The following is a 25,152-nucleotide window of genomic DNA, read 5'->3' on the forward strand; positions in this document are numbered from 1 at the left end:
TTTGGTTCACCGTGCCTCAAAATGACCTTGTTTTGATTCATGATGACATAATATTATGAGATAATTCTAAGAATTACATGTATAGTGTTATAATGTTTTGTAAACTAATTGCAGGCTCCCGCAATAATGTCAACTAATTTCCCTCTCCAAACTGCACAGCGCAGCTTTTTAATGTCACGGTCTACGCGCTAGGCGTCCCCCCGCAGGGAGTCGGTTTGATGGTGTCTCGTGTAAAACTGTTTGGTTTGGTGTTTGATTTCCCCTCCCATGAAACACTTCAATCCCTTCCTCCACCTGGCCTGTTGTTTGCTCTGTTCAGTTGCACTGTAATAATACATTCCACACCCCTGAATCACCCCAGGAGCCACAGAAGCCTCTCTTTGTTATGCCTCAGCATCACTTCTCCTGCCTGCAGGGATCCTCCTGCAGCCCGTACCCTCCCCACATGGTCTTTGGACATTTACCGGGGCCAGTTTTTTTAATTGCAGCCACACCCCTAGGTGCTCGTTGAGAGCAGTTTTTTTTTAATCCACCTTTTCTCCCTATTTTTCTATTTTTCTCCCATCCCAATTTCGTAATTCCAATTCTCCCCTCCCTTGTCTTGAACGTTGCTAGACTATGCCTCCCACTGGTCGGCTGTAGTGAGGATAGAAGCCTTGCATCACGTGTCCCCTCCGGTACACGAGGAGGCAGCCTGTCGCATCTTTTCACCGCAGCAGCTCGAACTCTCAGTGGCGAGGAGTAACGCGTGGGAGGCTCACGCTGCCCCCGCTATTTCCTGTTTCCGCTGTACAGGCGTCACCCAACCGACCTGTAGGAGTCGCTGTCCACAACGTCCAATCCCCACCCACCGGCTTTCCCACCCTCTAACACTGCCAATTGTGTCAGTATGACGGCCGGCCAAGCCGGAAGCAACGCCGAGAGCTGGGCTTGATACCAGCATCCCCTGCGTTAGTGGCGAGCGCCTTGCCCACTGCACCACCCAGCCGTCCTCATTGAGAGCAGTTTTGAAGGAGGGTAGGGATTCACATGATTTTACGGCTGTGGGTAGGGCTCCGGAAAAACAGGGCTCACTCTATACGGACGTCCGCGGCCGCTTGCCTTTCATAGTCCAGCTGCCAGTCGTGCCCTTTGACCCCGGGCACGCGTGCCGAGCCGTATGAATGCAGACTCTAGGTACATGCGAACGGAAACGCTGAATGGTGTGCGGACATGCCTATGAGGACGTATGCTGAGGTTCGCTCTCGCATCGCCTAATGCAGTCAGGTCCGTTTACGTCTGGACTGTGATTGAGCCTTAATCCTTCCCCTTCATCCTCCTCCTCCTCACTTATCTCTCTCTTTCTCTCAACTTGCTTTATTTAATCTGTGTTGCCAAAGCATATAGAAAATAAAGGAAAGAAAGAAAGAAAAAAAAAACGACATCTGATAATATAGTACATATATTTATATATCTCTCTCTCTGTCTCTCTCTCTGTATCTCTCTCTCTCTCTCCTTCTCTCTTCTCTCTCTCCCAGTGCATCAGAGGTGTTTTTTGGCACGACGGGTGGTAGGATTGGTGGAGAGTACCTGAAGGTCGTCTACCGGGCCTACACAGACAGCACCTTCACCACCAGAACACCTCAGATGCCTGAGACACAACACCTAGGAATCCTGGGTGAGTCTCAGCCTTCTCATACTTCCCTCCTAGGCCCTCATATACACTATTTTCTCCTGTATTGTGCCGTTTTTGTTGACTGCCTGGCTACACCACACCCAATAGTAAAACACTTTTACAAACGTGGCAGTACATTAGGTAACCAGTTCCTGGTTAGTGTTCACCCTGGGCAATAACTCTGAACAGCTTGTTTAAGCTTGTTAAACTTAAGACTTCCAACCCTGGCTGAACAGCAAGGAGTAGCCTACATATACTGGACATTTGTCCGCAGCGCCTACCGCCTACATAACTTTTCAGATGGCCAAATCCATACATGGCAAAAACCCATTTTCCATAATGTGTTGATACTAAACATGTATTAGAGTTGTTCAATTTGACATTCACACTATTATAAGTGCTGTTTATAGTGTTGCTAGAATCTACTGTAAGATTCTGATCAAACTGGCCAGTATCACGTCTTCGTCTGTTTGGCCCTCCATCCAATTCCTCTGCGTTGTGTCATTTTAATGGTCCTGACGTCTCCGATACTGGTAGATAAGATCCTTATCTCCCCCCGTTAGTGCAATCCATAAACCATAATAATTCTCCTTTCCGTAAGAATTCGACACTCCGACACCGTGAGATACCTTATGAGGAAAAGCGTTGTTTTCATCGCTGTCGGTGTCATTCCCCCCTTGAAAGCAGAAACACAACACCGGCAGTCGTCTGTCCATTCGACTTCCCTTGTTTTGCTATTAGTCTACCACCTTCTCAACACCCATATCTAATCCTACAGGGCTGTTCCCTGTTTTGTTGTCTTCCGGCGTGACACCAGCAGCTAAACGATACCCACTCGGCGCTCTACGTTTGTCCCACGGGTGACCCCCAGCGCGCGCCAGTTCTTTCTGGTGACGTGTCCCCTCAAGACTCTGCCTATTTATTAGGTGTGAGAAGGCCCCACTGGACTTCCCTCTTTATTCCATAATTAACCCATTCAAATAACTGCACCTCCTCTGTCTGTGCAATTCTTATTTAATCCATTGTATGCTTAAACTCTATATCTAATATTATTATTATAATAATAATCCACTCTCTGTGCTAAATATTCCCCTATGTAGGCCTGCCACGATAACACATTTTGCTGGGCGATTAATTGCCCCCGAAAATATCGCGATAAGCGATATTATTGCGACCGGTTAGAGAATTTTTTTTGAGAAATTTATTTCCCAAAACTTTTATTTTGAAGCCCACCGCTCCGTCTTTTCCGGTTTTAGACTTTTATTTTGAAGCCCACCGACCGGACCGGAAGTATTGTTGTGATTATCCTAAGCAGAACATATGAGCCGACAACTTGTCTCGTCCGGTTGTTTTTGAGCTAATAACAAATGTTGAGATTGTTGGTGAACAACTAACTTTAGGTTAGTTTTAACGTTAGCTACTAACGTTAGATGCAGCTACTACAGGCAATCAACGATGAGGAGGAAGCATCAAAGCAGTATATAATAGAATAGCTGTGGTGCGTAAGCACTGCAGCACGACTCGAAACTACCGGAGTGTTATAATAAATTAATTCATGTTTAACTTGTCCCCGTGTCCAGTCCTTTGACTAGCCCCACCCGTTCATTGTAAACAATGATGCATGTAATTGTATTAACGTTATTCTGTGTTGTACTTGTAGCTATGCTATACGTTGTATTTCGTTTGTTAGCTTTAGCTAATGTTGTTGGCATGGAATGAGAATCAAAGCTCTATCTTTCATCTTTATTTAGCAGTAGGGTTGCCACCCGTCCCTTAAAATACGGAATCGTCCCGTAATTGGAAACTAAAAGACGCGTTCCGTATTGAACTGATACGGGACGCCCTTTGTCCCGTATTTTAAGGTTGCCAGTTTAGTGAGAGAAATGAGCCAGCCGACCTACAAAAACAAGCAAAAGTGTGTCCAAAAGTTGCGGAAAATAAACAGACATGGCAACTCGGGTATGGTGGGCGTGCGCTCAGCAGCTCACCGACCAATGAGAATTAGCGCTTTCACGTTGCTAGGAAGAGTTCTGTGCCGTTGTGCCAATCAGAGAGTCTGTGCGCTGCGTGATTTATTTTCGAAGTCGCTTTGAAATGATTGTCTACAGCAGACACTACTCCACCGCGTCCTAAAAAGACAAAACGCCTCCAGAAGTACAGACCTGAGTGGGACGAGGCAAACCTCTGGCGTGATAGTCAGTGGAGATGTTTACAAAGCAAACTGTAAAGGATGTAGGTAGGCATGTGTTTTCTGTGGCGCATTGTGGACTGACTGACATCAGACAGCAAGCAGTCCAGTTTCTCCGGGCAGTAGCGAGTAACTACTTGGGTCTAAAAATAGCTAACGTTACACTACAAATAATGCTACTTGGTTAAAAGGAGCAACACTATTGAGAAATGTAGTTAAGCTGTGGCGTTGCCCCACTGAGCTCCCGTGCTGTACTCTAGTAACGTCAGCGGCCCGCCTCCCAACACGGACAGTGACTGACAAGCGGCACTGGTTCCGCCTCATTAAAACAAACGCGCAAATAGCAATTAATCGCGCCCGTCAAAATCATTGCATTCATTTTAATTATCGCAGCAATTAATCGATTTATTGCTTATCGCGGCAGGCCTACCCCTATGGGTAATGAAAACTCCCCAGCACTACCCCCCCCTCCACCACTAGGTGGCGACCTACTCCTCCTCTATGGTGGTTTAGTTGACGTGTCACTTCCTGATTCTAAACCCCTCATGGCTCTGCGGCCATTTTGACTCGGTGCAAATGGCTACTCTCTCAACAAACGAACGCTGCCCTTCCTTCCAAGGCCTAAAAACACCGCTGTTTTTCCTCCATATCAGGGGACGCTTCTCCCGGACTAAACTCTTGCTTATCGGACATAATACACAGTTTAAGGTAAACACCCGATCGACTTTCCTCCCGCTACGACAAATTCCGGCCGTCTTGAGACCACAGCGACCAGTTTAAGGTGGGCCGTCTCAGGCGACAGTCTTGTCATAACAATCCCGCCATAACAGATTTCAGTCTGGTTCAGCACCCCCCCCCCCCTTTCTCCTCCTGCATTTACACTCCCAACACCAGAAACCGTGCAGCCTGCCCCGTTTGTTTTTCATTCTATCCTGTTGATAACACCCTCGATTTTCAAAACACCATGGCTCTCTGCTCATATTATTACAGCTGGCTTCTCTGTCGCTACTTATTTACGGATGCACTATCTTCGTTCGTTTTTATTTGGCTTAAAAGATCAAAACAACCATGTGTGCACAGTGAACTCACATCTTTCTCCGGAGCGCTGTTTCTCCTACAGCGCTGGTCCGCCTCATGACCGCTCGACTCGACGCTCTCTCCCAGGGCTGGCCGGCCTTGCTTCGATCATGATTCTCCCACACATTGATGACTGTTGTCCACTGTCGCCCCATTATTGAAAAAGTCTTTATCCGTTGTTCTCATCTCTTGCAAAGCCGGCTGTCATCAACAACCAACTGTTCCCGTTGTTTTAATCTCTTGCAAATCCGGCTGTCATCGGCACCAACTGTAAGATTCTGATCAAACTGGCCAGTATCACGTCTTCGTCTGTTTGGCCCTCCATCCAATTCCTCTGCGTTGTGTCATTTTAATGGTCCTGACGTCTCCGATACTGGTAGATAAGATCCTTATCTCCCCCCGTTAGTGCAATCCATAAACCATAATAATTCTCCTTTCCGTAAGAATTCGACACTCCGACACCGTGAGATACCTTATGAGGAAAAGCGTTGTTTTATTGCTATAAACAGAACCTCATAATCAGATGTTATCAGATGTTATTGTCCTTGAAGAGTATTCTAATGATCTTTCGGTGTGTTCAGATTATCGTCCTTTTGCTGTTCAGTCCAATAGTGTTCAGGCCTGGTCGTCAGCCTAACCCTCCTCGTGTTAGCCGAAGCTAATGATGTGTGGCATTCTCCCCCCCCCCCCCCCCCCTCCGTGATAAGAGGAGAGAGAGTCTCTTGTGTGATCTCAGTCCTACTCGCTCTTGGTCAGATTCTGGTCTGAGTCAGATTCTAGTCTGCCTTACACCCGGAAACACCGTTCGACTCATAGATGTTCGTCGTCGCAACGACGGCCCCGCCTTCTGGTTGTCATGCGACGTGTTGTCATGACAACTGCTTTAACCTTTACACCATTAAACTTTCATTAAGATGAACCTCTCTCCCTCCTGGGCCTACAGTACACTCTTATCAGTTTGTTCCTGCGAGGAATGCAAAACATTGGGCTGACTGCTAAACATTCTGCTGGCTACTGGACCACTGTTCTATCACTCATAGGCAAACCATGCACATTTTTATCTCTCTGACCCGGCACCGTTTTAGCTGTGGTCATCTCCCCCCAATCTATACATCACATACATTGAATAAACCCTGTTTCTCTCACTACGTTTACTGTGTTGTCTTGTCTTGTCAACTGTGTTGATACTGAACACTAGTGTTTATAAAATCAATATTTACTTAAAGGGGAACTATCTTATAAATGGCCTCTTTGAGTGTTTAGCATTGTTTCCTAGCTATGTGAACTTATATTAATATGATCTATGTCTCAAAATTCTCATATTGGCGCATTCTTCCAATTCTCCTCTCACAATATTCACCCTCACTGAACTGAGTCATTTGAAAATGTGATGATTTGTGATGTCAGAAAGACACCGCTGCATGTTAATGTTGAGATACAAGATGAGCTGCACACAGTGGCTGGACCTGGACCTGGAGCCCAGGCTCAAAACGGCTCGAGATCTTGAGGTAGAAAAATGCTGTTTTTGAGGACTTGATTAGAAATACAAAACAATGAATTAAAAAAAAATATATATTACAGAGGTGTTCCATAGACTCACAGTAATTGTGTAAAAGTGCCCAAATAGTGAAAGAAATAGTAAAATAGTTCCCCTTTAATCACTTAATATTTATTTAAAGGTGTTGTATCGCAACACTTATGGTGTTGAAGTTATACGTATAAAAGTGTTAGACTGCGTGTGTTAGACTATATGATATTTAAAATGTTTACAATATAAAACATTGGATCAGCTTGAAACGTTTCTTGTCATTGATAAGTCTGATTAAAACTGATCAAACCAAATGAAACATAACATTGTGTATTCCCCAGAGACACAAGGCTGTTATCCAGTTTGCTCGATCTCTAGCTGAACAGGCCCCCTGGGAAATACTCTTTCCTCTGCAGTGATGTCTCAACTGAGATATTCCCTAAAGAAAACAATCATTTAATTTGTATATAATTTTTTTAGCTATTTCGAGCCTTATGTTGTGCACTGGAACAGCTGTTTTCTGCGGAGCCATCAGTGGCTAAGGAGGCAGAGCGGTTGCCTGGTAACGCGAAGGTTCCCGGTTCCTCCCACTGTCATGTCAAAGTGTCCTTGAGCAAGGCAATAAACCCCCTAACTGCTCTTTGAACAAGACACTGAACCCCTAACTGCTCCTTGAGCAAGACACTTAATCCCGAACTGCTCTTTGAACAAGACACTTAATCCCTAACTACTCCAGACCAGCTGGCTGGCGCCTTGCAGTGAAAGGGTGGGCAGGGCCGGACTGGGGAAATAATTCAGGCCGGGAAATATAGTGCGAAATATAGTCCCAGTCAGGCCACTTTTTAAGCGGGGGTCTGGGAGTCCCCCACCAGGAAATGTTTTTGTTACAAAGACTTAATTTCCTACATTCTGGTGCAGGCATTTTTTTAATTGTACCCTTTAACACATCAACCGCCGTTCACGTTGTACAGCGTTATTGCCCGCCATGCGTTGTCTGCCAAACCACGCTGTACAGCGATATTGAGATCATATTTAATTTTTTCGCCATGGCATTCATAATTCAGCCACCCAGCCTCTGGTGATACAGTGGGACTCTGCACAATATTGCAACGCCTCAATACCGCCGCCTGGTGGATGATCGGGCGAGTTACAACTGGAAGTGGCAATCGGTGCATCTGGGAAATCCGTCCGGCAGTCACATGTTGCGGGACTCCAGACATACACTGGTGTGCATATGGATCGCTGCCATAACTCAATAATCGATCGATTTGGGCGTTTATTGCGCCATACAAACCGGAAATGGATCTAGGAGATCGACGTCAAATAAGTGGGATATTTTCACGGATATCTTCCACAAAACATGGCAGCCCTTCCTATCCCATTTCAAAACCCATATGACTCCATCCAATCTTGGGACCCCATGACCCCCCTCCACCCCCTATCTACCTTCATGACACTGCTAGCCCACGCATGGCTAGGGAGATGGCATTGTGGTGGTCTGCTAAGGGTGTTAAATTTACTCTCCATTTTATTTGTTTTACCATCTGGAAATTACGCTACTAAAATGGAGAGTAACACTTATATTATATATTATTATTACGGTATGTATATATAAAAATATCTCTGTTTTATCTTTGTTTTATTTTAATTTGACTTCATTTTTCTTTTGCGTAGCTTTGTCTGCCACATCTGTACTTTTGTTTAATTATTTAAATGTCTATTTTTTATTTATATCTCTTTTTTTCTTTTTTTCTTTTTCATGTATGTTTGTCGTCGCCCTCACTGGGTGGGATGGGTGGGATTAGGGGATAGGAATGAGGAAGGAAATGGAAGTTGTATAATTTTGATAACTGAAATGTATAAATATGTACTAATTCTTCCAATAAAAAAAGATAAATCTAAAAAAAAATAAGTGGGATATTTTTCCTCCAGTCTCGTCGGCGAACGGTAAGAGGACGCTGACGTAATTTTCAGCCCAATTGTCTATTCATTTCACCGCAAACCGATCTGATCAATATATCACCCATACTACATAAAGCATTTACTGACGATCACGGAATTATAAATGACCCCCCCCCCCTTTCATCCGCGCATGATGACGCATAACGTATACGATCATGTACAGTTGAATTTTTTAATATAGCGTGTCTAGGGAATAGACGGCAATCGATAATCTATATATGCGTTTAGGCCTATAGCTCACGTTCTAGGAATTACTGCAGAAAACGATAAAAACATACTTATATTCTAGAAGGTATTTTTGTATGAATATATGAATGAAAAAGTATAACGTTCCTACATCCTGAACGATAGATAATCGATGTTGAATGGGTTCAAGTTTCAAGTTTCTTTAATAGTTGTCATACAGAAGTACAGAATACTTTTATACAAAATGCTTCTTACTGTTACCATAGTAATGTCAATTTAGCAATACAATTTTAAAAGTTATAGCCCTGCAAAGAAGGTGAACATCTCCATAGGCTTAGAGTGGTGGCAGACTGGCTATATTGATGGATATAAGTCATGGCAGGGAATGTGTTAAATGCCAGTGTTTGTGATGGCATCACAAATTATTGTAAAAAAAAAAAAAAAAAAAAAAACACACACACACAAATGTAAATATGTTCAATATATCAAATGCTAAGTGGATTATTATGGGGGGGATTATTACAGGCTAGCATAATGTCGATGATTAGCAACAACACTGATTTCGATGGATTTTCTGTTTTTTGTAATGTCAAATTGAAAGAAATACTCACTCTTACCATTAGGGAACTAAATTGTCCTCTTCAAAAATGCCATACAAATATGATATGCTTTTTCTTTCATACATCTTTTATTCAACTTCAGCCCTGATCATAACCACCACATATTCAATACATTTTCGAATTTTAACCCTTTAAATGCCAGTGTGTGTGAAAAAACACAAACAACTCTCTGTCTGTTTCCTCTTTGTACTCTCTGTCTGTTTTTTATACTTTAGGAGCACTTTTTTAGATTTTTTTTGCTACAGTATGTGACTTACTGTGACACTTGGTTGACAAGTGTCATGTCTAAATGTGCTATACAATTAAATTAGATTGATTAATTGATTGATTGTCACAGTGATCTCCTGGTTGTTCCCCACTTAGGTTATCTAACTATCGCGTCGCCGCAACTAGAAACACTGACCTGGTCTGCTTCTAAGTTATGTGGCCTGACTGCAAAAGAAAATATATATAAAAAATTATTATATAATTATATAATAAAATAAAAAAATGTATTAAAATTATATAATTTTTTATTCATACATTTTTTTATCAGCACAGGCCAGGCCACCGGGAAGACTCCCGGTGCTCCCGATGGCCAGTCCGGGCCTGTGGGTGGGTGAATGTGAGGCACAAGTTGTAAAGCCAGAACAAAGCGCTATGTAAATGCAGACCATTCACCATTTGTTCATAAACACTGCTTGTCAGAGAATCCTTGGCATGCACGCTCAGCCTTTTCCAGTACGAGAAACAATGAGTTGGTTGTCTTTGAGTTGTTCACCAGGAAACACAATTGTTCACATTCCATCATATCAGATTATCTTGCTCCATCTCTCTTTCTCACAGACATCTCAAATGACATCTCACAAATCCAGTTTCTCAGTAGGAATGTGTCCGGTCCATTACATTTACATTTACATTTACATTTAGTCATTTAGCTGACGCTTTTATCCAAAGCGACTTACAAGTTCTGTGCGACAAGACAGCAAGAAGGGTATAACTCTATCAGCTGAGTAACAATGTTCATCAAAGTGTTGCGTGTTACAGTGTAGGTTAGTTTATTAGGACATTAGGACATTACCTCAGTTCAAGAAAAAATATCTAAATTGTTGATTATTTGAACTGATATTGCGATGTGATTCACAATATTAGGAGGAATGATCATGTCTGCGTCGTTGTTCTCATTTTCATTGTGAAGCCAATTGAAATTATAATGGTGTTATTATTTTTTGCAGGCATCTGTACCAAAAGATGTTTTTTTAAAGCTGCACCGGGTACTTTTGAGAAGAAGAAAGTACCTCTACAATAACTAGTTGCAAATACTTGAACCAACATTGCTCTTGCCTCTTGTGTGGAAAAGGTGGTGGATGGTAGGTGTACCACAGCCAAACAGATAGCTTCTAGTTTCAGACTCTTACACTTTATGTATTCAATACAAGACATTATGATTTTGACTTATGACTTATTTGACTTTATTTCCCCCAACCCGGATTTGTAGTCTCAGTGGCACCACAGTACTTCATTTAAAATGGTATTTTGACGCATATTTCGCCTGGCTTTAACAAATATTGCAGCCGCCTGCGGTTTGGATATTACACTACTGGGACATAATTGTAATTATGATATATAATAGAAGTGTCTACTCTATAGGTCCTGTCCTGAGGGTGGAGGAAGGAGACACTCTGAGGGTGACGTTCAGGAACAAGGCTGATGGGAACCACAGCATACAACCTCACGGCCTGCACTACAACAAACACAACCAGGGAGCCGCCTACGAGGACGGTGAGAGAGAACACATTCACATGCCCTTTGTATTGATTTAGTCAGTCTGTTAGTTTGGTTTGCGAGTGACTGAGTGACTGAGTGACTGAGTGACTAAGTGGGTGAGTGAGTGAGTTAGTGCTCTATAAATAAAGTGAATTCTTATCATTATGATGATGATGCTGCTGCTGATGATGATGAGGATGATGATGATGATGATGATGATGATGATGATGATGATGATGATGATGATGATGGCAGAAGTAGCAGCTTTACTGACTATAGTACTATATGTGTGATAGGAGTTTACTGACTATAGTACTCTCTATGGGGCGAATTCACAAAGAATGGATTGCGGCCGCTAATAGCACCCTTAACTGCTATGTGCTCCGTCTTAAGGACTTATTCACTAAAGATATTGTTGTGCAAATGATCTGATCGCGAAACGGAAGTCCTGACGAATCAATAGCTCTTTGTTTCTATAATAGAAACTCTAGAACTCTAACTTCACTTTAACTGTGTGTGGCAATTAGCGCCAATCTTTGTGAATTGGAGTGTTTTTGCAACAGGGCTAAATTGCATAGAAAGGGGCACATTTTCCGCCCATATTACCTCATTTAAATACCCGCAAATAGCACAGACGCACAGAGATGCAATGATTATGGCAATGCAGTTAGCACGGTAGTTCACCCTTTGCGAGTGCTTTGTGAATAGCAAGGTTTTTATAAAAAATAAAATTGCATAGGCATAGCGTCAGAAAAAGCAGCGCAATCCCTTTGTGAATTCACCCCTATGTGTGATAGGAGTTTACTGACTATAGTACTATATGTGTGATAGGAGTTGACAACCCGGGCTCCCAGGTGCGGAAAGGTGAGACCTTCGTCTATGAGTGGCAGGTGTTAGAAGGTCCCTCCCCCTCTGATCCTGCCTGTATCCCCTACCTATACTACTCTGCCAGCGAGCCTGTGCGTGACACCAACTCTGGACTAGTGGGCCCCCTGCTGGTGTGCAAGAGAGGCACACTGAGGAAGAATGGAACCCAGGTGTTGAACTGCTCTTTTATGTTTATACTCTCCTTTTCCGACTGTCTCTGGCTCTCTCCTCTGTCTCTGTCAGGCATAGCATTATTATAGGAAAACTAGAGAGTGGGTTTGGTTTGATATCACCCTTTATATTACCATGCAGTTCAGTGTGATGAACATCAATTCGTCAAAGTTAAGCGGATATCATAATATAAACCTATTGGGAAAATAAATCCTCATGATCCAATCCAATCCAATCCAACTTTATTTATAAAGCGCTTTAACAGCCACAGGGGCACAAAGTGCTGTACAGGGGGAGCATATTAAAAACTATTAGCAGCACAAAAAAAAAACAAGAGTACCAAAACAGAGATAAAAAACATTAGGTAAATATAGGCAGCAATACAAGTTTAAATAGATCAGAGTACTTAAAAAAAATATATATATATATTTAAAAGCAAGGGAAACAGTAACAAAACGATACAACAACAACACAGTAAGACAATAAGATCATAAAATCAACAAGCTACATGGTGTCGAAAGCCAGAGAGAAGAGGTGGGTCTTAAGGAGGCCTTTAAAACGGGGCAGTGATGAGGCCTGCCTAATCTGCAGTGGCAGCTCATTCCACATTTTGGGGGCGGCAACGGAGAAAGCACGGTCCCCCCTGAGCTTACGCCTAGTTGTAGGCACTACTAGGAGCAGCTGGTCAGCTGACCTGAGAGAGCGAGAAGGTGTATAGACCTGCAACAGCTCAGAGAGGTAGGGTGGAGCAAGGTCATGAAGGGCTTTAAAAGCAAATAAAAGAATTTTAAAATGAATCCTAAAGTGCACTGGGAGCCAGTGGAGTGAAAATAAAATCGGTGAGATGTGGTCGTATTTACGAGTGCCAGTTAAAAGACGGGCAGCGGCGTTCTGCACCATCTGAAGGCGAGCCACTGAGGATCCACTCACCCCTATATAAAGTGCATTGCAGTAATCCAGCCTGGTAGTCACAAATGCATGGATTACTGCTTCAAAATGCTGGGCGTGATAATTGTGAACTTGTGATATTAATGTCCTCCTTATCACCTAGCCCTAATAAAGTTATTTAGTAGGTATGCACAGTTTTATTTGTCACATACTACATACACGAAACATATAGTGAAATGAAGGTGGCCATGCCCGCCTTGATTGTGCAAAATAATACAAATAATAATAGAATAAAATAGACATGATCAAATATTCTAAACTTCACAACATTCTCATCTCTAAACTTAATAGATATGGTGTTCAGGATATTGCCCTCAAGTGGTTTACAAACTATTTAGACAACAGCGAGCAGTTTGTGTTTTCCAATGGATGCTCATCTATTAAATCAAGGATCCTCTTCGGGGTTCCACAGGGTTCTATTCTGGGAGCTATATTATTTTTTATTTACATTAATGATTTGGCTATGTCTTGTAATACTCTATTTCCATTATTATTCGCGGATGACACCAATATTATAGCTACTCATCATGATTTCAAGTCCCTGATTGAATGCGTGAATGAGGAACTAGAAATAGTCTCTAATTGGTTTCAACGTAACAAGCTTACTCTAAATGTCAAAAAAAATTACTTCATGGTTGTCTGCAAGAAAAATAAGTACTACCCTAAAGAAGAATCTAAAATATGAATTAATGGAAATTAAATTCTCCAAGTGCCATGCACAACATTTTTAGGAGTTACTATAGATGAAGGGTTGAATTGGCATAACCACATTGATAATGTCTGCAAAAAGTCTGTTGATGCTTGGAATATTGAGAAAGGTCTGCCCAATGATACACCCCTCTGCCCATCTTGTATTATAGCTTTTTATTTCCTTACCTTAACTGCAATATAGACTGGGCTGAGCCTGCAAAAGTATCCATCTTATCTAAACAAATGAGTCATAATCCAGAAGCGGTTCCTCAGGATGATTTCTCACTCTACCAGATACGAACCATCTGCACATCTGTTCTGCAAATATTCCCTACTAACAATTGACAAACTAAATACTTTTCAAACATGCTCATTCATATACAAATTCATAAACAATAGGCAATATATTCCTGATACCTTCCATAGTTTCTTAATTTTTCATCAGAAATTCACTCATATCCAACAAACCATAGTAATAAACTCCACTTACCTTTCTGTTTGACATCTAGTCATCAATACAACATTAGCTTTAGAGGTCCTAAACTCTGGAACACTCTAAGTTCATCATTGAGGTCAACAACCTCCTTATCTATATTTTAAAAACAATTAAAATCTCATTTAATTTCATCATACATCATCAACATATTAAGTTACTCCTGTGCATCAGTGTTGCATATATGGCTGCTTATTTTGTTCCTTTTCTTAATAATATACTTTTCATATGTTATTCTCCTCCCCTTTGCCTTCTTGTTATTGGCTCTTGTTGCTCTGTTTTGAATATGACATCTATCCGTGTCTATCTTCCATTTTTTCGCTATAGTGTTTGCCTTATGTCTCTGATCTTGTTTTGAGTTTATTTTCTAGACCATGTTTACATGTATTTCGTTCATATAATTATGGACATTGATGGGATGGGAGTGGAACTTTGTACAAGCCCTTTGGGCTTCGTTCCCTCCTAGCACTGTTTCTTTATATATATCCAGGCGGCTGGGTGGCACAGCGGACATTGTACTCATCACCAACGCAAGAGACACCGGGTTCGAATCCGGCTGTCGGCGTTGCCTCCGGCTTGGGCCGGCCGTCATACTAACTCAATTGGCAGAGTTAGCGGGTGGGAAGTCGAAGGGTGGTAGTCTGGACGTTGTGGACAGTGACTCCTACAGGTCGGTTGGGGCGCCTGCACAGCAAAGTCAGGAAAATAGCGGGGGCAGTGTGAGCGTCCTAGACGTTACACCTCGCCAAATGAGAGTCCGCGCTGGCTGGTGAAAAGATGTGACAGGCTGCCTCCACGTGTATCGGAGGGGACATGTGATGCAATGCTTCTATCCTCCCTACAACCGGCCAGTGGGGGGCATATGCGAGCAGTGTAACTGAAATGCTGGTGTTTTAACAGTGTAGCTAAAATGTTGGTGTTTTAACAGTGTAACTGAAATGCTGGTGTTTTAACAGTGTAGCTAAAATGTTGGTGTTTTAACAGTGTAACTGAAATGCTGCTGTTTTAACAGTGTAGCTAAAATGTTGGTGGTTTAACAGTGTAACTGAAATGCTGCTGTTTTAACAGTGTAGCTAAAATGTTGGTGTTTTAACAGTATAATTGAAATGCTGCTGTTTTAACAGTGTAGCTAAAATGTTGGTGTTTTAACAGTGCAGTTCAGTAAAAGGCAAGGTATGGCGAGGAGGGGGGGGTGAAGGGTGGGTTTCCCCTCCTTGGTGGATTTTTTTTGTCAAATCAGTTGTGCAATAGTCACTTTTGGTGAGTTGTTTCTATACAATTCAGTTATATGACATTTAGGTATGACACAGGACTACACAAGCATTTTTAGTATAGAAATGTGTCAACAGACTAAAGCAGGGAACCACAATATTATATATTATATATATGCAGAATGTAATATCATAACTGTCTATTACTTTTCTTGCAATTGAGCCAATTTTCCTTAGGTACGGTTTTGAGGTGTGTGTTCAACAGAATGTAGTATCAAAAACACGTTCACAAAAAGTATGGGTTACTGAATGCTGAACTGCACTGTTATAATCACTAAGCCAGTGTAAGACCTTACCTGTGTCCCTGTATCACTTGTCTCTGCTGCCCTTTGATTAAAAAACTTCCCTATGTCCATTTTCCTTTGGGCATATTTCTGTTAGTCACAGTAAAAGTCACCTAGTAAAAGAGAGATAATTGACAATTGACAATATCAAAACATGCTAGGGCTGTACCGAATAGTTCGAAGCTTCGTTCATAATGTTGACATTCGAATTCTAAATCAACATAAAGAATTGTAATACATTTTTATTTGCCATACCAAAATGACGCCCCTGAGTGTAGCTGAAACCTTTAGCGTGTTAAATAAGTGGCTCTGGAGGTAGAGCAGTCGTCTGGTAATCCGGAGGTTCCCGGTTCTATTCCCGCTCCCCCGGGCGGTGTGTTGAAGTGTCCTTGAGCAAGACACCCGTAATTGTTCCCGATGAGCAGGTCGGCACCTGCTCCGCCGTCGGTGTGTGAATGGGTACAAATGTGAGGAACAAATTGTAAAGCGCATTGGATAAAAGCGTTATATAAATGCAGCCATTTACCATTTAACATGTTTTGTTATTTAGCAGCAGAATGTGGACAAGGAGCTGTTCCTGATGTTCTCTGTCCTGGACGAGAATGAGAGCTGGTATCTGGAGACCAATATTGAGGAATTCGGCAGCAATGAGACCGACCCAAACAACAAAGACTTTAAAGAAAGCAATAAGATGCATGGTAACCATGTGTGTTTGTGTTGTTGTTGTTGTTGTTGTTGTTGTTGTTGTTGTTGTTGTTGTTGGAGTGTGCATCATTACTTTGTGTCACGAGTTCTGAAAGTAAATGCCAAACAAAAAACACCTGAAAGGGTTAAGTTGTACAATTTTCCTTTTTTCGTTGTCTCCTCATCAGCGGTGAATGGTCTCATGTACGGGAACCTTCGTGGCCTGGAGATGTGTTCCGGGGACACCGTTGTGTGGTACACATTTGGGCTGGGGACAGAGGCCGACATCCATGGGGTTTACTTTGAGGGGAACACCTTCCAGAGACACAAGACCACCCGGGACACACTCAGCCTGTTCCCACACACCACGGCTGCTGTTGTCATGCAGCCACTCACTGCTGGTCAGTTACTGTACATTACCACTCACTGCTGGTCAGTTACTGTACATTACCACTCACTACTGGTCAGTTACTGTACATTACCACTCACTACTGGTCAGTTACTGTACCCACTCACTGCTGGTCAGTTACTGTACATTACCACTCACTACTGGTCAGTTACTGTACATTACCACTCACTACTGGTCAGTTACTGTACATTACCACTCACTACTGGTCAGTTACTGTACATTACCACTCACTACTGGTCAGTTACTGGTCAGTTACTGTACATTACCACTCACTACTGGTCAGTTACTGTACATTACCACTCACTACTGGTCAGTTACTGTACATTACCACTCACTACTGGTCAGTTACTGTACATTACCACTCACTACTGGTCAGTTACTGTACATTACCACTCACTACTGGTCAGTTACTGTACATTACCACTCACTGCTGGTCAGTTACTGTACATTACCACTCACTGCTGGTCAGTTACTGTACATTACCACTCACTACTGGTCAGTTACTGTACATTACCACTCACTACTGGTCAGTTACATTACTCTCTACACAAACACACACACACACACGCACACACGCACACATACTGTATGCCTTTTCTTTTTACAATATGGGTATATTCACATACATTGTTGAATAGTCTAGCTTTGTCTAGTGCTAGTCCAAAAGCTTAGTCAATCAACTTTGCTTGGGGATACACACTTGTTTCCGTTTGGATCACCGATTGGGCCTTTAATGTCTCCCAGGCGTGTATGAAGTGAGCTGTCGCGTGACGGACCACTTCTCCGGTGGAATGAGACATCAGTATGAGGTGAAGGCCTGCCCGGGCCGCAGCGTCACACACGCAGACACAGAGCCGTCCAAGGTGGTGCGCTACTTCATCAGCGCTGAGGAGGTGGAATGGGACTACTCACCCGACAGGACATGGGAACTGGAGAAACACCAAGCCATGCCGGGAGACAGGTACGTGTGTGTGTGTGTGTGTGTGTGTGTGTGTGTGTGTGTGTGTGTGTGTGTGTGTGTGTGTGTGTGTGTGTGTGTGTGTGTGTGTGTGTGTGTGTGTGTGTGTGTGTGTGTGTGTGTGTGTGTGTGTGTGTGTGTGTGTGTGTGTGTGTGTGTGTGTGTGTGTGTGTGTGTGTGTGTGTGTGTGTGTGTGTGTGTGTGTGTGCGTGCGTGCGTGCGTGCGTGCGTGCGTGACATCTCTCACCTCACCTCTCCTTGCAGTATATAATGAATTACTATATTGCAGGGTTGGGATCAATCAATTTTCAATTCAGTGAATTCCAGAAACGGCTTTCAATTCAAATACTGAAAAAGGTTGTTATTATCCAACCTGTTGACAAGTAAATGAGAATGAATGTTCCGTCATCAGCAATTAAACAGCAATTACAGTTTACATTTTGAATTGATCTAAAGTTAATTGATCCGAACCCTGCTATATTAACATACTGTATACAATACTTTGTCTGAAAACATATGGTGTTGTGAAGGATCAGATTAAACCGAATATGTATATTTATTTATATATATATATTTAATTGTATTTGTATATCGTTTGATATCCCCTGTATATTCCTTGTACAATATGCATTGAATATCCCTTTAGTCTACTAAACAGCCCATAATAGTTTCATTCTACCATTGGACGAGAACCTGGCGCCAGGTTGCCATGCCCCTAGGTCCAAGTTCAATCGTGCCGCCTAACATGTCGTGGCAAGCCCCGGTTCCGCGCAGGAATATGTCGGCCGAAATACGAATGGTACTATTTGTTCATAGCGCATATATATATGGCGTAAGTAAAGTAGAACTTTCTTTTTAGTCCAGTTCTTTACCCTCCAACAGAGTGACAGACGCAAAGCCTCTCCACGACGCACGTGCGGTGTAGTAAGGCCTACTTGGCCCCAGAATAGGCATTGAGATATCGTGTAGATTAATAGTTGAATAGTCATAGTTTGGCACTATAGCGTCGAGTTGGACGTATTCTATTAAGCTAATAATAGTCTATTTATGTATGGTGCATCGTTCGGTTAGAGTTCTAAAGTTATCAGTACCCCCATCGTTCCTGACGTTATCTGGACGCTTAACCAGGCTGGTCAGACCCCTAGTGGTGATTGCATCCGAGGAGCTCCGGGCCAAGAGCGACTGGACCTGTATATTGGATTACTCTACCCGGACGACGGCGAGCCTTCTACGGCTTGGATTATGCTTTGTGTGCTTTGATTATTCCATGGATAAAGGCCAACACTGCGGAGTGTTGGAACTACCCCCCGGAGAAGACTCCAGGTGAGACGGCGCTCGACACTAGTGAGGTCGCCTCACGTCTCTCCATTGTGGACCGGCAGCTACCGTCCACAGAGGGTCCAGCTGTATTCGTCTGCGGTCCGAGGTTCTGTGGGCACCGTGTCCAAGACTTTGGATTCTCCCAAGACACCGTCGGCCAGATGGGATACCGCCAGCGGCTTCTCTAACCCCCCCTCCTACTGTCTTACAACCAGCGGGACCCCCCCCCCCCCCCTTAGTGTATCCAGCTATAATCATTTAAGTACCATCGCTATCGTTTCCTAAATATTCCAGGTTGTATACTTACTCCCTGCGTAACCAGAGATTGGACATTCAATGTTGATTTACCTACGAATACTCATTTGCCATAAAAGTGCATATTTCATATTTCAAATCATAAATGTAATTAAGTGATCGTTGTATACACCCTTTGCTGTATTAAACCTTCGATTTGGTACATTTGTGTGGATTCGTTTCATCAGGTGGGAAAGTGTTCATCATACTTATATCTTGTACTGGGTGGCCAGAAGTTAAAGTACATGAGGTAGTGGTATTAAATATCATATCTAACAATACAGTCAGGGAATTGTACCCCTCAGTTACAATTGGTCCTTCGAGCCGGAGGGTAACTAGTGTAATATTAATATAGTGTTATTAATATCGAAATGGCCTATGATGAACACTCCACGAAACGATCCTCCTAACCTAGAACGCCCGCGGCGCAGACGACAGACACCTCAGTACTTAGAGGCTTACACTGTCAGTCAACTACCTAGCCTTCGACAAACGGTAAACGCGGTAAAAGTAGAAAGTAAAATTATGTCTGACCTTAACGACCAGGTTTCCCCGACCACAGAGGCCCTAGTAGGTCCTAATGTAACTGACCAAGCTCACGGTGGGGACCAGGAGGGAATTGACATGCCTTTACCCCCCGCCACTACTCAAGAAGTAGTCCCCGACCAGCCCCGGGAGGAAGACAACCCTACAGAGAGAGAACTCTGCACGGAAGAAGAGGAGGAGAGCGCCGAGGAACTAGAGCTCCAGGACTCCCCAACGAGTACCCCCAGGAGCGGCTCACGCAGGAGCGGCTCACCTCCACAACCGCCTTCCCCCAGCGAAGCGGAGAGGATACTACAACAGGCGTTCCTCGTCAGCCTGACAGCCTCTACCGAACGCGACCGACTCCAAGCGCAGATGCTTAGCGAGCGCGAACACCTCCAAGCACAGCAACGGAGCGAAGAACAGCGCACACGTCTGGAGATGAGACGCTTCCAGACAGAAGAGAATATGGCAAGAGACCGGGCCGACGCCCAGCGTGCCGCTGCCGGTGCCCAAAGAGACGCAGAGCGCGACAGACTACAAGCGCAACTAATAGAGCAGCTGATCAAAAGTACAACACCCTCTCCCTCCGCTAGGGGCTCAAGGAACTCGTCGAGACAACAGTCAAGGGCAGCGTCACCACAACGAGCAAGCGACCCTGAACTTGACCAACAGACCGAGTCTAGACCCCCCGCAGACCCCCTTCCCATACCGGTCCAAGTGAGACCCAGCTACAAGGAAGGAGCGGCATACACTGCGGAGAAGCTAAATAAACGATTACAGGACCTGGAAGATCTGATAGAGGAAGAAGAGGGAGAAGAGGAGAACCAAGCCCGGCGACAGCACAGTACTCCACCGGACCAGGAGGTCCCATACAGTCCAGGCTATACCCCCGCGGCGCTGCGCTACAGACCCCCGACTCTATTCACGGGTGAGCACGACGCACGACCAGCCCCGAGGAACAGCACCTGGACCAGCGGGCCATGGTACCCTGCCAGTACCAGCCCACAGCGAGGCGCAAGAGGGGACTCGCCCAGGAGGTCTCTCCCCCAACGCTCGCCGATGTATCAGCCATCCACGGCGTCATACAATGCCACACCGTCATTCCCAGACTTCGCCTATGAGAGTCGAGCACAGTACACGGAGCTCCGGATGTGCTTAGAGACAATGATGGTGGATGTCGCTGATGAACGCCACAAGTATGCAATACTACTGAAGCACCTGAAAGTACCGCGAGCGCACAATATAGCGCTAGCCTATGCTACCTCTTCGACCCCATACACAGCGGCCCTTGCAGCGCTGGATCAGAGATATGGACGTATATGGGATTACGTAATCCAGGAGATAAGGCATATTGACCGCCTACCCCCAGCCACAGACAATCGCTCACTAGACGACCTGTCAATCAAAGTGCAGTCCCTGGTAGGGATGCTGGGAGCGCAACGGGAGAAGGGCATGCATGAGCTATACGCCAACTCTAACGTCGAGAGGATTTTGGAGAAGCTGCCACCCGCAAGACAGGAGCGCTTTAGGCGGCAGAGGGATTACCGGGATCCCAACGGCCCCGAGCCATCCCTCCTTGATCTGGCCGACTTCCTGGCGAGAGAGGTCAGCAGCTTACGACTGGACACCTTCGGGCGGAGAACGCCAAGCTCCAGAGAGGGACCCAGGAGAATAAATGATGGAAGAAGATCGGTGACTGTCATGCACCAATCAGAGTCAGTACCGAGCAGTAAGAGTCACAGCACCCCCTCGAGAAAAGAGAAGTGGAAGATAGCGTGTCCCTACTGTGAGAAAGAACACTGGCTGTCACAATGTGACCTATTCACAAAGATGAATGCAGAAGAAGTGAGTCAATGGATAAAGTCCAACCGGCGCTGTTATCGATGTGCGCGGCCCCACATGGCAGCCGAATGCCGCCTAAAGAAAAGGTGCAGCCGGTGCGATGGAGCCCATCTAGATATACTACACGAAAGTAACGGAAGACGGCCTATACCTGCACCACGGAGCGGCACCAAGGCAAGTGTCATGTACATTGACCCCGCCAGCAGCAGCGGAGCCCAAGTGCTCTTAAAGGTAGTCCGTGTGACATTGAGCTACCAAGATAAAGTCATGGACACTTACGCCGTCCTTGATGACGGGTCAGAGAAGACCCTTCTGCTCGCCTCCGCTGCGACCCAGTTGGGACTGCGGGGGAGCAAGAACGAAATGACGATTCGGACAATAAGAAGAGATTTAAAGACGATAAAGGGCGAGAATGTCTCCTTCACCATCGCAGCCAACGGGCAGCCAGAGCGACGGTACAAGATCACAAATGCTTTCACCAGCCAAGAAATAGGACTATCGCAGTACACCTACCCTGTCACCAAGTTGATGGATAAATATGTGCACCTGCGCCAATTACCTATCCCGCTCATAGACGGCGCTACCCCGACCCTGTTGATAGGCTCCGACCACGCAGAACTCATAGTCCCGATTGACCGGGTCCATACAGGCCCCCGAGGCTGTCCTGCAGCAGTCGAGACCCGCCTAGGGTGGACCCTACAAGGCCCCCTCGCTAAATCTCTCAACCGAACAGCAGCCACTAGCTGCTTCCACTCCAGAACGACAGAAGAAGACACCACTCTCCTGCAGCATGTCGAGAGGCTATGGACCCTAGAGACAATGCCCTTTAAGAACGAAAAGAAAGATATTCGCTCTAAAGAAGACATTTACGCCATCAACCTACTCGAGCAGGGGACGAAGAGAGTCACAGTCGGCGGAGTGATGAGATACGCAACTCCACTCCTGAGGCGAGAGGGAATGCCCACCTTTCACGCAAAGAAAGACGCCACGGAGCGCTATCTACTGAACACAGAGCGGCGCCTAGCCAAAGACCCCGCTCAAGAGAGTGTGTACCGAGCTGAGATTGAGAAGCTAATCACAGCGGGACACGTAACAAAGATTGACATTAAAGAGGCCGATCAGACGACCGAATCATGGTACGTGCCGCATCACAAGGTCCATCACAACGGCAAGGATCGCATTGTGTTTAACTGCAGCTACCAGATCGGATCCCAAAATCTGAATAAAGAGCTCTTGCCCGGCCTCACACTCGGCCCCTCCCTACTAGGCGTGCTACTGCGCTTCCGCCAGGACAAGGTGGCTATAAGCGGGGATATCAAAGGGATGTTCTTGCAGGTGAGACTAGTAGAGGAGGACAAGCCTCTGCTACGGTTCCTATGGAGAGAGAAGATCGGAGATGAGAACCCATCCATCTACCAGTGGGAAGTACTCCCCTTCGGAACCACATGCAGCCCGTGCTGTGCTACCTTTGCACTACAGAAACACGTCACAGAGGACCCAGCAGCAGATGAAGAGGTCCAACACAGTGTGAAGAACAGTTTCTACGTGGACAACTGTTTACAAAGCGTCTCGACTCAAGAAGAAGCCGAGGCTCTCCTAATCAAGTTACGCGCCTCCCTAATCAAAGGCGGCTTTGATCTCAGGCAGTGGGCCAGCAGCGACCCGCACGTATTGCGCAGCCTCTCCTCCGCGGACAAGGCTGCCAGCAGCGAGACCTGGATGGCGACAATCCCAGGAGAAGCCCAAGAAATGACACTAGGACTAGTCTGGCGCTTCAAAACAGACTCGCTCCACTATAGACACAAACCCTTGGCTCCAGAGCAAGGAAGGTCGGCGGCGATACCGACCACAAGACGGAGTGTGTACAGAACACTCGCCAGACAATATGACCCGTTGGGATGTATTCTACCTTACACCACCAGGGCAAAGATGATTGTACAAGCACTATGGGACAAGGACCAGGGCTGGGACGACCCAATACCCGCACACCTTGCCTCAACATGGAGAGAGTGGGAGACGGAACTCCGCTCACTCCCAGGTGTCAATATACGCCGCAGCTACTTCCCATCCACAGTGAGGCCAGAGGCATGCCAGATTGAGCTACACGTCTTCAGCGACGCCTCCGAAGTAGCCTACGGATCGGTGGCCTACTTGCGTGCCCAAGAGATGGGAGGAAAGATACACACTGCTTTCATCCTGGCCCGCTCAAGAATAGCCCCACGTAAGCAACAATCTATCCCACGTCTAGAGCTCTGCGCAGCCCTCGCAGGAGCGCATCTAGCCACGTTAATCCAACGTGAACTCACCATTCCGGTGCATAGAACAATCTTGTGGTCAGATTCCACGACAGTACTCACATGGATCAAGTCTGATTCATGCAGATACAAGGTCTTCGTGGGAGTCAGAGTCACCGAGATTCAAGAATTAACAGAAGAAGCAAGCTGGCGGTATGTGGACACCAAACACAACCCAGCTGACGTCATCACCCGGGGAATGTCTCTGGATGACCTAACCCGTCGCAACATCTACAGTGACGGACCAGCATTCCTCAAGCTCCCGGAAGGAGATTGGCCTACGCCCACCCCGAGGGAAGCAAGTAACGAGGAGGCTGAGAACAAGAAACCTATGTTCTGTGGACTGAGCACTGTCGCCTCCACAGACCCCAACATAGATGACTGCATTACCCTAGAGAGTGCGCAGCAAAGAACATTCCTGCGGCACCACCCAGAGATTCAGTCCACCACTGACATGTCAGCAGCTGACTACGAAGAAGCAGAACTTCTTCTACTACAACGAGCCCAGAGAGACTCGTTCCCCGATGAGCTAGACCAGGGGTCAGCAACCTTTTTGACATGGAGTGCCTATTTGAAATATAGTTGTAACTAGTGTGCCTCAACAATATTCCATGCATCGTAATTTTTTTTTCTCATAATCAGGTATTTTTAATGATAATTTTTATATTATTACATTATTATTGTTATTGTTATTATTAACAATATTATTATGATGGTTGTATCAACCCTAAATCTGAGTTGGGGGGGGGGATGCAATGCAGACAAACAGCTGCATACAGTGCGACCATTTCACTCACATTTGCCCATTCATTTTTGGACACATCACACCATCGGTGTGTGTACTGTACGTGTGCTGTCATAGCTCCACCTACAGGCCTAATGGAGAACACCAGGATGTGAATGGAGGGTGAATGTGAGGTATATCGTGTAAATAAGTTTTGATTGATCGCAAGACTACACTGTAAAAAAATAAATAATAATAAGTTACCAGAACTTAAAAATATTGAGTTCAGTAACTGTGCATTAAGGTTTTCAGTTTTCAATCCATAATAAGTTAACAGAAAAAAAGTACACAACCACATTATTTCAACCTAATAAAACTATGTTTATTGTCATTGTTTTAAGAACACAAGTTGAC

At 44.8% G+C, this 25,152-nt stretch overlaps 1 protein-coding gene across 1 annotated transcript in view; it reads left to right on the plus strand.

The window, feature by feature from the left end:
* LOC311248823 (ferroxidase HEPHL1-like) overlaps positions 1 to 25,152 on the plus strand; it is a 91,163-nt gene that overhangs the window by 50,925 nt on the left and 15,086 nt on the right. The window contains exons 7-12 of the mRNA XM_084339646.1: positions 1,518 to 1,657; positions 10,845 to 10,976; positions 11,793 to 11,998; positions 16,236 to 16,383; positions 16,558 to 16,770; positions 17,523 to 17,739. Coding sequence (XP_084195772.1) covers positions 1,518 to 1,657; positions 10,845 to 10,976; positions 11,793 to 11,998; positions 16,236 to 16,383; positions 16,558 to 16,770; positions 17,523 to 17,739 — 1,056 coding nt within the window. The remainder of the gene's footprint in view (positions 1 to 1,517; positions 1,658 to 10,844; positions 10,977 to 11,792; positions 11,999 to 16,235; positions 16,384 to 16,557; positions 16,771 to 17,522; positions 17,740 to 25,152) is intronic.

This window comes from Notolepis coatsorum (assembly GCF_963971535.1).
Source record: "Notolepis coatsorum genome assembly, contig: SCAFFOLD_476, whole genome shotgun sequence".
Classification (NCBI taxonomy): domain Eukaryota; kingdom Metazoa; phylum Chordata; class Actinopteri; order Aulopiformes; family Paralepididae; genus Notolepis; species Notolepis coatsorum.